The sequence below is a fragment of the Genypterus blacodes genome, unplaced genomic scaffold, assembly GCF_046128005.1.
Source record: "Genypterus blacodes isolate CSIRO-AG114 ecotype Tasmania unplaced genomic scaffold, CSIRO-AGI_Gbla_v1 ptg000021l_1, whole genome shotgun sequence".
In the NCBI taxonomy this organism is placed as follows: Eukaryota; Metazoa; Chordata; class Actinopteri; order Ophidiiformes; family Ophidiidae; genus Genypterus; species Genypterus blacodes.
This window is the reverse complement of record NW_027466834.1, coordinates 8,193,045-8,206,581: the sequence shown is the minus strand read 5'-3', so window position 1 is coordinate 8,206,581 and position 13,537 is coordinate 8,193,045. Positions and strand designations below refer to the sequence as shown.

Genomic DNA, 13,537 nt, shown 5'->3' with positions numbered 1-13,537 from the left:
TGACACTTATTATTAATTTATAATATAGTTATAATAATATTAATAATTTATTTATTCAAGTGTTTTGCACTTTTGTGGGGCTTAAACATGCATGAAAACCTCACAAAACTTTGCAAACACATCATAAATAGTGATCCCTACTGAAAATGGATGAAAGCATGCATTGGATGAAGTGCCATGTTATGATTGTATACAGAAGGCAATAAAAGACAAACATTTGAAAAATATTGCGACAGAATTATGATAATTAAAACAATTTCCTATGGTCGTGTGGTCAATGAATAGTAGTATGAATAGTAGTAATGTGTAAGGAATTCATTTGTATGTTCAGTGATGACAATCATGTTAACAAATAACAAAGTCATATTCACACGCAACCCAGGTTGGGATCAGGTGCTGGACAAAATACCAATATAATCCATTTTGTAAGGTTGTGTTGAGCGTACGAGTCCAAAAAGAGGATGTTTTACTTTTTGGATGAGTTTGTTTGTTTTTATCATCGAGCCTATGAACAATGTAGTGCAACAGTTTCCACTTTTATTATTACCAATCTGCAGCACACATATTGGGTTAAAATAACACTGTGTATTGTCTCATGTATGATGACAAATTGTACAAATATCCTTTAATATGTCATTGCACGTGTCATAAGTAATGAGAATTGCGGGGGAACCTAGGGGGAGAAATTACCCACAGCTGCTACTAATCACCTATTATGACTGCCAGCTTGCATCTGTTCGTCAAGGGTCTTTGACTCTTGCTCTGGCTCCATCTCCTGGTCTACAGTGGTAATGCACTACACACTTCTCTTCCAATTAATTTCCCCTACTGTGCTTTTGTCTTTTTTTTTAGGTTTCACATATTTATTTTATCTGTTTTACTTATTTAAGAGCTTTTGTCTGGAAACATTGCTGTGTGGATCTGTAAAGTCTGACATTGCTTGTGATTATGGATTATACAGATACATTTTGCTTGCTTATTGCTGCAATCGATATTATTTCTCAAGTGTGAGAAAATATATAGCCCAATATCACATGCAAAGTCCAAACGGGCTTTGCAGACCCATAACATCAAGTAATTCCCGACCCAGCCCAAAGCTTTCTAGGATGATGAGGAAAAACTCCCAGAAAAACCTTAATGTATAAGGAAAAAAGGAAGAAATCTTGGGAGACAGTGTACTTTCAGTCTATCTGTGATTTCAAGGTGCGTGCAATACTGTAAAACACAACATCAGTCTACAATGGCCACATGCATGAATCTTTTATGTGGCCCTTTTCTCTGGATTGTGAAACCAAACCTTTTAAGTGCAAATTATACCTACTGTACTCAAAGCAGACATGTGTCTCCCAGCAGGGCCTCAAATGAAAACCATGCACTATACAGTGCCATTGCATAACAACAGAATAAGACAGAAATAAGATCAAAGTTATAGGTCTGCCCCAGAGGAAATTGAACCATCTCGGCAGCAGCAGAGGTGAATATACACCAACAAAATGAAAAACACTCATTGCTATTGCTGTTAAAACATCAAAGTTCTCACATTCTGGGGCACTTTGGTGTAATGTACTTGTTGTGTATGTGGCCCCCTGTTCTATATTATTAATGCTGATTGGGCCAATTTTCCCCCAGTGAAATGTGAAACCGGACTATTCTTCTTTCGGGTCAGTAGGAAGAGCTGATGACTCAGACAAAGTGTCCTTAACTTTGTTGGCTTACACAACAGCGACCGCTGATTGAAATGTTTTGTCTTCAGGTAGACTGTAGAGTCTTTGAAGATGTGTGTTGAAGTGTTTAAAATTCTTCACTTGAATGGGGATTTCCTGTTTTAACCTCTGAATTTGAAAATGAGACTCACATTCATTGAATTGTTGTTGAAGGTTTTCCCAACACATATTTGGAATTTTATCTGCAGCCAATGGTGGTCAAAGTAACAATGTATCACTTCAGAGAGAGAGAGAGAGAGAGAGAGAGAGAGAGAGAGAGAGAGCGAGAGAAGAGAAAGGCTAGTGGCGGCTTTGCAGGACGTAAGTAAAAGGTGTGCACATAAAACTAGTTAGCTGAATCTTACTTTTACTGACACTGAAAAGGAAAACACCAAACCAGGCCAATGTTCATATACATGAACTTTTATTTAGAATAAACAAGGCACCAGTTACACAGAAACTCTCTACACTTCAGTCCTGCAAACACAGAATGGTTCCTGCTGCACTGTTTCACACACACACACACACACACACACACAGCTTATTATGCGACCAGCTTATTCTTCTTGATTTAAAGGCAGCATTAAAAAAAACCCATTACCATTTGATTTGAAAACTTGAGTATTTTCTAGCTGAGGTTGCATGGCAAGTTAAACAAATGAGATCGAGAGTAATTAAATAAATGTATAAGTGTTTAATCACTGTTGGAGTCCAGTCAAATAGTTTTCCTTGGTTGATAAAATGTTCCAGATTTCCGAAGGTGGAATTTGAGCAGTGTCCTTCTAAGAGAGGGAGGGAGAGGGGCAGAATGATTTACAGGGCCCACATGGTCTTGATTTTCTCCACTGACCGGCCATCATCTGCCTCAAGGTTAGAGAGTGTGTGAGAATAAGCGAACTGGGTGGGGAGGAAAAGAGGGAAAAGGGATGAAAGAGATTTGTGGAAAAAAAGAAGAAAAGAAAAGGAAAAACAGCACGTGTTCCTCCTCTTTTAGAGCTTTGGTGTGCACCCTGCCCTCCCTTCCTTCTGCTTCACCATCAACACCCCTCTGTCCCATTTGTATCTACAATATATGTCAGAGGGAGCTTCTCTGTGTCTCCCAGAGGACATCATGACTGAGGAAGAGGACTTAAGTCAGGGAGAGAGCAAAGAGAAGGTAGCAGATGTCGGTCAGATCTGATGTGGGCGGAGCTTATGGTCGTAGCAGAGGCTGATGATAGATTCGGTTGATCTGAGGGAGGAGAAAAAATTGCTGATTGAAGAATGTGAAAATGTATTGCAGATTACATTGATTTGTAATGTGATATGACATAAATGAATACTAATAATTACACATAATAATACATAAATACTTCACATCTGAAATGTACCTCATCCCAGGTTCTTGTGATGATGTTTTTCGTAGCCTACTGCATTATTAGAAGTAGTCGCTGTCAGAAAAGATACATCATCATGCCAGGCAGGTATACATTACATGTATTAGTGTAGTAATCTGCACTATTGTGTGTTCTTTATCCATTTATTACCTCACTTACCTAAGTAATCCTTGTAGTCCTTGAAGTATTTGTGCCTTATGGGACGTCCATCTAAAAAATAATTGAGCAGAAAGCAAAAACAAACACACATCAGAAGCAATATCTTTGCAGTTTGACTCTCAGGGCAGTGGCAATGCACTAACAATGCAGTTATACTACGGAACTTAAATACTTGACATTGTTCTAATAAAGTTTCTTCCTTGTTTTTGACTTTATTTATTTATTTATTTATTGATTTTTAACCAAGCATCAGTTTGATTGATATTACTTAAGATGCACATTTGCCATTTCTTACAATACATCTTTATCTTTGAATGCCCTTTATTTAGGGTACACAACTTGATTTTGCTTTTGCTTTTGTTTTAAAAATCATTTATCATCCTTTCACTTTACTGTGAGTTTTAGAATTTATCTGACTCTGTTGAAGCTTCCACTCACACGGTAGAAATGTGAATTCCCTATGAACTACAATGAAACCTGAGATCCACAAGCTGTTTGTTCCACCAACTATCCACCTCCAAGGCAGCTTTGACAGCTTATTCTGTCCAGGCACGTTAAATATGATTCTCTCTGCGTGGGCATCAAGCTTGCCAAGTCAGCATCTTCTTTTAAATCTCTTCATCACATTCTTCATCACCATCACAAGGCTAATCAGTCAGAATTACTCCAGTCTCACCAGGGTTGCCTCGTTGCTTGATACATTGGCCCCGGTTAGGGATGCCAGCAGCAGGATTTCCTGGGTTGATGATGTGGCACTCGTAGCCTGTTGGACACTGGAGAGGCTCGTCTCCATCCTCAGTTGTACTGCAGGCCTCAGCTATTGGGCAGAATAGATATTATGTGTAAAAGAAGTGTGCACACAATATATGTTTATATGTATAAGTGACTGTATACAGTGAACATACCACACATATCATCAGTACATAATTACATCTTGTCTTTAAATCAGTTGGTGTATTTTTGTTACATTTCCTAAAAATGCCTTTCTGCAATCCCCAGAAGTTCAATGCACATGGAAAAAGCAATCGGCTACAGCAAAGGCCAGAGTAACACACAATAGTGCTGATGAGCCTACTGACAAGTGACTGATTGTGGATTGTTGCTGCAAAAATTGTCTCATTAAAGACATGCTCCATCTTTTGGACTCTGGTTCTGTTCATCTGGGCCGGACTAATTTGACAACAGATTACGTATTAATCCAACAATTTTGATTGATCCAGAAAAATATTATCTTTATTCGTTTCTTCCTCACTAGGTCGTTATACAAGATATGTTGGGGAGTACATATGATACAGAATTGGATATCACCAGTAAACAAATAGCAGGAGGTTATAACTGCAACAATAATGATAATTATGTGTTAAATGTAATGCAGGGCGCAGAGGGAATTTCATAATTAGCACCAAATCCTTCAGACAGGTGTTACATGATATGGCTCCAAGTTTGAGAAATCAAACGTTACAGCTCAGGTGTCTGTACTCACCTTGGAGAACCTCCTCAGGCCCATCTAGCAGCCAGCCATTGCCCCCCAACCACCGAGGCTTGGGCTGCACAAGCCAGTCCAGCACTGCTCAGTACACACACACACACACACACATGCACACAAAACATACTGGTTAAATTGAACCTTACATTAATTACAGTTTCTGGAAACAAAACTCCATTCCTTTTTCCTATACCAGAAGTTTTGAATACAACATTTTGAAGCACAATATTCCAATTAAACACAGTTTCTGTTAGTGATTCATGGACCTATAATGCTATAATACAGTGAGAAAGCACTGCTGATCTTGTAGCAAGTGTTCTGCTGGTTGCGCTGACCTGGAGGTGGTTGAACAGACTCCAGGCAGGCGTAGATGCAGCCATTGTAGCAGCAGCGTTTATGGCGCTCACACTCTGAATCCGATCGGCAACCGGGCACCTCACATGCTCGCTCTGGCAACATCTGGGGTGGCGGGGGACACCGATCGTTCTTCTGGGGCTGTGTGGACTGGGAGTGGTTTGGATTCTCGTAGTCCTGAGACACAGAGAAAGCACAGAAATGTCCCATGAGGCTGTGGATTTGGCTGTTTCTAGTGTGAAGAGTGCATGATCTGAGCCATTGCATTGAGATCTGAGCTGGTTTCTGTGTAATCATGCATTCCCAGTGTGATCACAGTTCTTTTCAGTGTAATAAGATGCCTATTCAGTGTGATTAGCATTGTTTTTGGTGTGATCAAATGAAACTTGTTTAGTGTGATTAGATGTCTTTTCAGGACCTGAAAGTGACCAAGTGATACTTGAAGGGTAACTTGACTTTAGACTTAAAATTTAAAAAAGTATTTAATGTTTGTATTTAATGTTAATGTTTTCTGTGTTTATTGTCTAATTGCTTTAGTGACGCCACTTCCCTCATCTTGTATTGCCTAGTGCAATTATTACATGCATGTTGCCGCTTTTAGTCATTAAACTATTAGAGGCTGACTTGGATTTGTGTTGGGATGATTTGAGACTTGTTTTGGACTTGTAACTGAAAATCAGATGCTCAAACAGGATCAGCAGAGGGCAGCACCTGATCTAACCGGTCTCTCAGCTCAGCAGAGCAATAGCAGATACAGCAGCTTTGACTGTAGCGTGTTTGCCTCCCTGCAATAAGTAAGGACCTGGATTAGGACAGACAGTCAGCGTGGGAACAAACACTCCTCTGGTAATGAAAAGTAGGCCAAAACACCCTAAGCCAAGCAGAGGCAGACTTCACACAGGCAGAGGGGTTTGTTTTAAACACAAAATGTACGCCAAGATGCCGCCTCTATTACTAAACATATCATTTGTTTTAATGTGGCGCTATATAAATAAAGTTATATTGAATTGAATTGTTTATTCAACAGGTTTGATTAACTTTCTTCTACAACCGTAAAAATGAAAGCAAATGTTTGGCACTGGTTGGTTAGTTTGGCACTGGTAACATCACACTCACTGTATGTGTTGTAAGGAACACACACCAATTCCCTTGGGCATCTGTGTGTACAGTGGGTGGACTGGTATTTGGGGGTGGATTCACACCATTCAATTGAGGAAGATTGTGTGACTTTTACAACCGCAACTCAGAAAAGTTACGTGATGCAAGATCTTGCATATTATTCAGTTATATGTTTTCAGTTGAAGGTCTGGGATCAGAACCTGCCCCCCCGCTGGCTACAGTCTTTTCTTACTGTAAACAGATGTCTGGATGTTAGTGTACAGGTTGGAGTCACGTTGGCTGATCTATGAATGGCGACTACAAAGTCTGATTGGATAATGGAGATAATGGCTTCTGTCTCCTTGTCTCATATCCGATCTATTCTCTGAGTCTCCTACAAAACTCACTACTGGTCCAGATAAGTATGCCCTTCCTGTTTATATGAGTGTGTGTATATGTTCTTCTGCACATGAAAAGCCTATGTTGTAGAAGCCATTCATGCTTCCTGTGTGTTTACTGTACTCGACTCTGGAGGCTCAGAGAACCAAATCTCCGGTATTTTCAGTCCTGCCACGTGCTTGTATTCTCAGTTCAGGTCCGTTTTTTTCGCCACTTTAAGATCTTAGCTCTCAGGCCTCCTCCTCTGTCTGCTCATCTCTAAATCTTTGTATGTCAAAGGGGCTGACATGTCTAGTCTTTACCACAATCCTGCACACATCTCTCTGATGTTCCACATTGTTTATTTACCCTCCTGTCTGCCTTGTGCACTCCTGCAGACACACTGCCAGCGGGCCCGTGTGTGATGTTCATGCCTGTCTGAAGGCGCCCCTGCCTCTGTCTCTGTGTCTGTCTGCTTCTCTTTCTCTGCCTGCAACATTCTTGCCCCTGTTTCTTTGTTTGTTTTCACCTGCCCTTGGTTTCCCAGGGTGGCTGGGTGCAAAGACTGACCCTAACCCTCTCTCTTTCTATGCCCCTCTCTTTCTGAGTGTTTTATGGGGACTTCATGGGGAGAAACCACTGTCTGGCTCTAGGGCAGGGGGGGAAAGGGCACAACCATTCCTACATTCTACGTTTTTGCCCCCAAAAACTCAAATAAGGAGAACAAATACCCCCTGTATGACTGTAATCTGATCAACTTTTCTAAGGAAATGTGAATGTTAATGAATCATGGATGGAGATCATTTTATAATTGAGTAACATCCCAAAGATGAACTAGATCCATTTGACTGAATAAATAGGCAGAGAGATGGTGGATTATGATGCAGAATTGCACACCACTCAGCTCTCTCCACCAGATTCTAGATCAGAAAAGGTCTGGGACAAAACTCTCTACCACTCACAATGAGTGTAAACCCAACATATAATGAGTTATTATTCCAATCATTAAGATATACATTTTCGTATTTCACAAAATACCCTCGAGTGCAATTAAAATGCCAATAAAAACATTGCTTCTTTCCTGTTTTTGTGAAGGACTAATTTTGTGTCTGTAAAAGTCACGGAGCGGTGGTCAGACCTTGAGATTCCTTCAGACGCATCAAGCTACACTGTGAGAGAAATGAACTAAGAGAGTTTGAGTGAATGAGGCGAAGACATGCTGCTCAAACGTGGGCCTGCTGACACGGTGAAACACTGTGTGGGGAGCGAGAACCATGATGTATTAGAGGTCTGATTTACTGTACACCACAGAACTGGGAACACAGATAATTAGAACTGGAACAGCAGTTAGAAAGAGCATCTGCTGTCTCTCAACCAGAGGCCCCACCTCACATTTCTGCTGAATTACACTGCTGTACAAAACTACAATCATGGAAGACTTTGATGATAATTTTTCAACTTTACAATAAATGTACTGCGCTTTGATGTGGCATCACATACACACACTGCACATAACTTCCTGTCTGGTGTTCAGAGATAATACAAGATGGAAAGTCTCTCTGCTGCCAAAATAAAGGAATGTCTGGAACATCAGAGGCTCCTTGTGAAAAAAGCAAAGTGGAGAGATGATAATGTCTCTGTCTCTCTCTGTGTGTGTTTGTGTGTGTGTGTGTGTGTGTGTGTGTGTGTGTGTGTGTGTGTGACATGCACCGGCTCACCTGACCAAACCACTGGCTGACTTTGATTTAAAATCCACACCAAGACTTGAACATATATATCATTTAAATATAAAATGATCAATACAAAAATAGTGTTTGTGCATGTAGATCACATTTGTTTAGCATAGCGGTTCTCAAACTGTGGCACATATACCACCAGTGGCATGTGAAGTGTCCCCTGACTGACTCTGGGGAAACCAGAACACAGAACAGCCAGCCATCTGTGAGTCAGTGTATTCATGCATTTATGTCTGTATATCTTTAAATATTCCCATTGAGAAATCCATTTTAATGTACTACACGCTTATTCTTTTGCCCAAAATGTCACTTTTGATCCCATCCCTTCCCCTTATTGAAACCATGACTTTTCTTTTACAAAGCTTCCAGACATTACGACTTAAGAAAATGACAGTGATACTCCACACACTCCCATTCTATTACTGGACAGTTTGAACATGGTAGGGTATCCAGCAGTGTATGGATCTGATCAGTAATGTCCAAAGCAGAGCAGAGCACGAAGGAATCACGTTACTGAGCATCTGCAGGCCTCCCTCTTAATTCCAGGTCTTGTCACAACACAGTCCCACACATCCCATCAAATAAACGGACCTGTAAAGATGAGCGATAGCATGCACACTGACAGGCATGGGCATGTAACCAGGTGTGCATGTGTATGTGTGATAAATGAGGAATTTGTGAATCAGAAGCAATGTACTGTATGGTTTCTTGGAGAAAACTGATTTTCTTCTACAACAACAACAACAACATTTCCCCCAGAGCCTCTCCAAGGGCCACAGTCAAATGCAAATGCAAAAAGTATTAGGCGAGTTATTATTACTACAATTACTGTGACATTCCCTTAATCTTTCCCATTCTCTGTTCACACCATCCCACCTGTTTCCCTCTACACTTGCTCTAAGTTTCTCTCTGATGTTTGCCACCCTGCATCCACCCTGAATTCTTTCTGCAACACTTTGCCTGTCAAGGCATACGCAGGAAATTAAGAAATTGTTGATGGTGAACTTTGAACCCCGTGGCAGAGGGAAGTTGAGATGAGAGAAGGTGGACACAGGGTGAGAAAATTTGATTCAGAGGTCAGACAGACACCTTTCTGGTGACCTTTAGGTACAGGTCGAATGGAGGAAACAAAAGACAATGACATCACAATGAAAAGGAAATACACTTTACTCTACATAATGCATTTAAAATATTTTCAGCGTTTTGTAAATTATGAATGATGTATTTCCACGTTCTTAATTCAAATATTCTTTTTCAAAACTTGAAATTAATTAAATAAATATAAAAAGCATTACTTTATCAAAATACAAACTGTGTATTTTCCACATACATTGCAACCATATACGTTAACATAAAGCAAATCCCAGTAATTTACACTAAATCCAGAAATAATCTAAGGCTAGCAGACATTCAGTCTTAGTTTATGTTGTGTTTATTTTATATGTCTTAGTTTCATCTTAGCTTTTCCCTTTGGCAGTACTTAAAGGTATTTTTGTTTTGCAGTGATTTGTGTGGCTGGTCGCTGTCATAATCAGGAGTTGAGGAACCCATGTTTTCCTGTTGTAAATGAAATCAAAACGAGTCCCATTTCTTTGTATAGCTCAATATCACATACGATGTCTCAAAGGGCTTTACAGGCCCAGAACAGCAGATGGATCCTGACCCAGTCCAGACCACTCTAAGAAAAATCCTGAATGTATAATTCATGTAAAAGGAAGAAACCTTGGGCGACGTCATTCAAAGAGAGATTCCCTCCCAACAAACAGCCAGGTGCGGAATAGATAGATAGATAAATAGATAGGAAGCACAGGCAGGGAAAACATACATAACACAGTAAAAAAACACGAGAATACTGCAAAGAAAGGGTGTTTTAGATGGTGTAGCATCGGTTTTCATGCAGTATTTGGAGGTAAAATTCTGTTTAACAACTTATAACTAAACAAAGGGGTCAAGTTTGTATGGCAGGTATGTATCACACTGGTGATCTTGGGTTGTTAGAAATGTTTCTTTTCCCTTAAAGACACACTATTGCATAGTGCAGAGGCTACACTGACTATAATTTCTCTTTCTGTAGGCTCTTAGAGCAATGAATGAGGCAGAGTCTGTGTGTACAGAATATGTGTGTGAAGGAGGAAGTTAAAATAAAAGAGTGATTGATGGATGGATGAAAAGGTTTGGGGGGGAAAGACACAGACCCTCTGCACGGCCATCTCAGCATGTTCCAATTACAGCTTTGAAGCAGCATCCAGTAAGATGCTGCTTTTGGCCTGTCCAGAGGGTAGGAGAGAGAGAGAGAGAGAGAGAGAGAGAGAGAGAGAGAGAGAGAGAGAGAGAGAGAGAGAGAGAGAGAGTGAGAGAGTGAGAGAGAGAGAGAGAGAGAGAGAGAGAGAGAGAGAGAGAGCTTTGAAAGAGGGAGGTGTCCTGAGAGGGACATGTGGTTGAGAGGAAAGGAGAGCAGAAATGTGTGTGTGTGTGTGCTACAGCCAGCTCTTGTTAAAGATGATCAATCAGCTACCATAGATTTAACAAGCAGGGGCCCAGTCTGCAACTTCAGTTCCTACCCGAGTAACACCCCCGACCCCACACACACACACACACGCGCGCACACACACACACACACACACACACACACACACACACACACACACACACACACACACACACACACACACACACACACTCTCTCTCCCTCTCTATGGAAACCTTTCAAATATTAATGTGTTCCAACCTGTTGCACTGCAGCAACTTCTTGTCAAAACTGAGAAACTGCCCACTGTAGGTTGTGCATGCTTCAAAATCAAAGTGAACTCTGTATCTCTCTTACTTTGGATCCTGTCTGCACACTTCACCCTCTATCCATTCTGTGCAGACTTCAGAGATTTGTGGTCAACTTGAGAGACTTTCACCTCAGCCACAAAACTGTGCTCAGAGTGTGAAACCTCAAAGCCCTGGGACAGAGTCTGTGCTTTATCTCCTGCTTCCACACTAACACACACACACAGATATACAAAAAGTCAAGAGTGAGGTTGGCAGCCCCACCTTATGGTTGAGTCCTCTTTTCCTGATCTGTCTGGCATCACTTCCTGAGGACAGGACCAACAGGGAGAGCAGCAGTAGTAGCAGTGTGCCCGGCATGGTCACCACACTCCTGTTACCCAATTCCAATCTCTTTCTGCGCTTCTCTCCTTTGCGTCCTTTCCCGTTTGTGTATTCCTTCCTTCTGCTCTTATTCCAACCTTTCTGCCTCTGTTGTAGGGGGTTTTGAAGTCTCCGGTTGTGGTGCCTTTCCAGCTAAACCAAAAGTCTCCGGTGCTCATGTGCAGCCAGAGATTACACAAGCTCCCTCCTTCAAACAGGACCTGCCTTTATATCTGCCTGAGGAAAAGTACAGAGCAGAATGACAGGGAAAGAAGGGGCAACGGAGAGAAGGAATGAATGGAGGCAGTGTGAGGAAGAAAGGGACGGAGGAGAATAGTTAGGGGAGCGAAGAAACAGCAGCTGTCCATGCATCAGTTGTTGAGAGGAGTTGAAACCGTCTGCTGGCATGGCATGCACACGTCTCTATGAAAGAGAAGGGGAGGGAGTGAAAGGAGGGAGGAGAGAGTGCAAATGCTCCACATTCAGACAGGGCAGTGTGTATGTGAGACCTCCCCCTTTGCCCTCTCGCTGCATCCCACAACACATCTGGTGATCTTTGTCAGGATTGTGTCTATGTGTGGTTGGGACATACATGTTGCGGTTGTGCTTCACGTGCTTTGCTTGCATGCGGCATTGAAGGAGGGGAAAATAAGGGGCTTCGCTAAGTACGGGGTAGTAAATTCTTGTCGACTGTCAGTCTGGAGTTCAAGCACACGTATGCGCAACTATGAAGTGAATTTACCCAACATCCATGTTTACATTCTTGATCGTTTCTTACAGACAGGACATGCAGGGCTTATATGACAGCATTAGTGGGAAAACTTGAACTGCACATGCCTCAGTAGGTTCACATGAATGTGTGTGTGTGTGTGTGTGTGTGTGTGTGGACTCCTGGGGCTGAATAACATGTTTTCAGAGGATGCAGTGTGATTTCATTGGCATTGACCCATAAAGAATGAAAGCATGTGGTGTGTTTCAGGGAAGGGGGCCTCTCTGTCTCTCTCTCTCCATCTTATGTGCTTCACTGCTCTCACTTCTCCTCCTCACCCCTTTTTCATCTATCTCCTTCTCAAACTAGGATGTTCTCCCCCTCTCACCCCCAACTCCAGACCTTCGCCCCTTCCCTCCCCTCGCTCCATTCTCTGTGTCTTGTGCTGAAAGGGAGAAAGAATGCTAAGCCTGCACAAATCTCCATCATTATTAGTTTTACAGGAGCAGGGCTCATGTCACTGGGAGGCCCCCGGCTTTAGTTACACAAAAGTGAAAGAGTGAGAGAAAAGAGGGAGCAGGAAGGAGAGATATAGAGATAACGGAAGAGGGTAGAGAGTGACTGAATGATGGTGTGAGAAAGAAAGATGTGTGTGTCCCCTGCCGCAGCAGTGAGAAAAATGAACTTTAAGTGTTCAATAACTGTTGATGTATGTTGCATAACTGTAAGGTCTTACTATACTCCGACACTGTTATGTTCATTGTATCGTTGAAATGTAAAAATATCAGGTATTGTATTATGAAATGAACCCATTACATTGCTGAATAATGTACAATACTAATACAAACAAATGCATATTGCTGATGTAAATTCAAAATATCTTACCGCCATTAGTGCTGTGGTATGATCACACAGGTTTCTGGGAAAATCAACTGATCCCTGCTCAAGGCGGACACAGCTACAGATTCAGTCCACCTGTGCTTGAATTAAAGTCTTAAAGTTCATTGAGGAGGATCTAGTCTTTTGTGAAGAGATGATTAGACAATGACAAAGTATATATAACACTTTATCCTTGATCTGACAATATGTGCTGCATAAGAGATGAAACTACCTCTACTACCTTTTTCATCTCTGTCTTACTGTCACTTCTGTTCTATCTTGTTAAAAGTTGGACACGCCGTCTAATATTGACACTCCCATGAGGTTGCAGCAGGCGTTTCAGTCACCGCTCTCCACTTTGAACTAGTTCCCAGCACTAAACCCGTCATGAGCGCACTCAGAGGCACGCAGTCCCCAACATCGTCTCACATACATCATGCATTTCCTGCCTCTTTCCTCCACCAGGAATGTATACACGGTTATTCAGTAAACTAAACAACTGCATTCAAGTACAGGATACA

General features: G+C 41.6%; 1 protein-coding gene across 2 annotated transcripts; it reads right to left on the bottom strand.

Annotated features, from left to right (window-relative positions):
• Positions 1–2,110: 2,110 nt before the first annotated feature.
• wfdc1 (WAP four-disulfide core domain 1) lies at positions 2,111–11,861 on the bottom strand. Of its 2 annotated transcripts, none has more exons than XR_012960987.1 (7): positions 11,330–11,861; positions 5,060–5,255; positions 4,722–4,805; positions 3,915–4,055; positions 3,230–3,289; positions 3,074–3,133; positions 2,111–2,934 (listed from the first exon to the last, which is right to left on the bottom strand). XR_012960987.1 is itself a non-coding variant. In XM_076141836.1 (7 exons), exons 1-6 carry the CDS (start codon positions 11,423–11,425, stop codon positions 3,075–3,077), a joined length of 627 nt encoding a protein of 208 aa, XP_075997951.1. In that variant the 5' UTR covers positions 11,426–11,861; the 3' UTR covers positions 2,111–2,934; position 3,074. The 2 variants fall into 2 exon arrangements, 1 of the variants encoding a protein (XP_075997951.1); XM_076141836.1 differs by having other exon boundaries at positions 3,239–3,289.
• Positions 11,862–13,537: the final 1,676 nt, after the last annotated feature.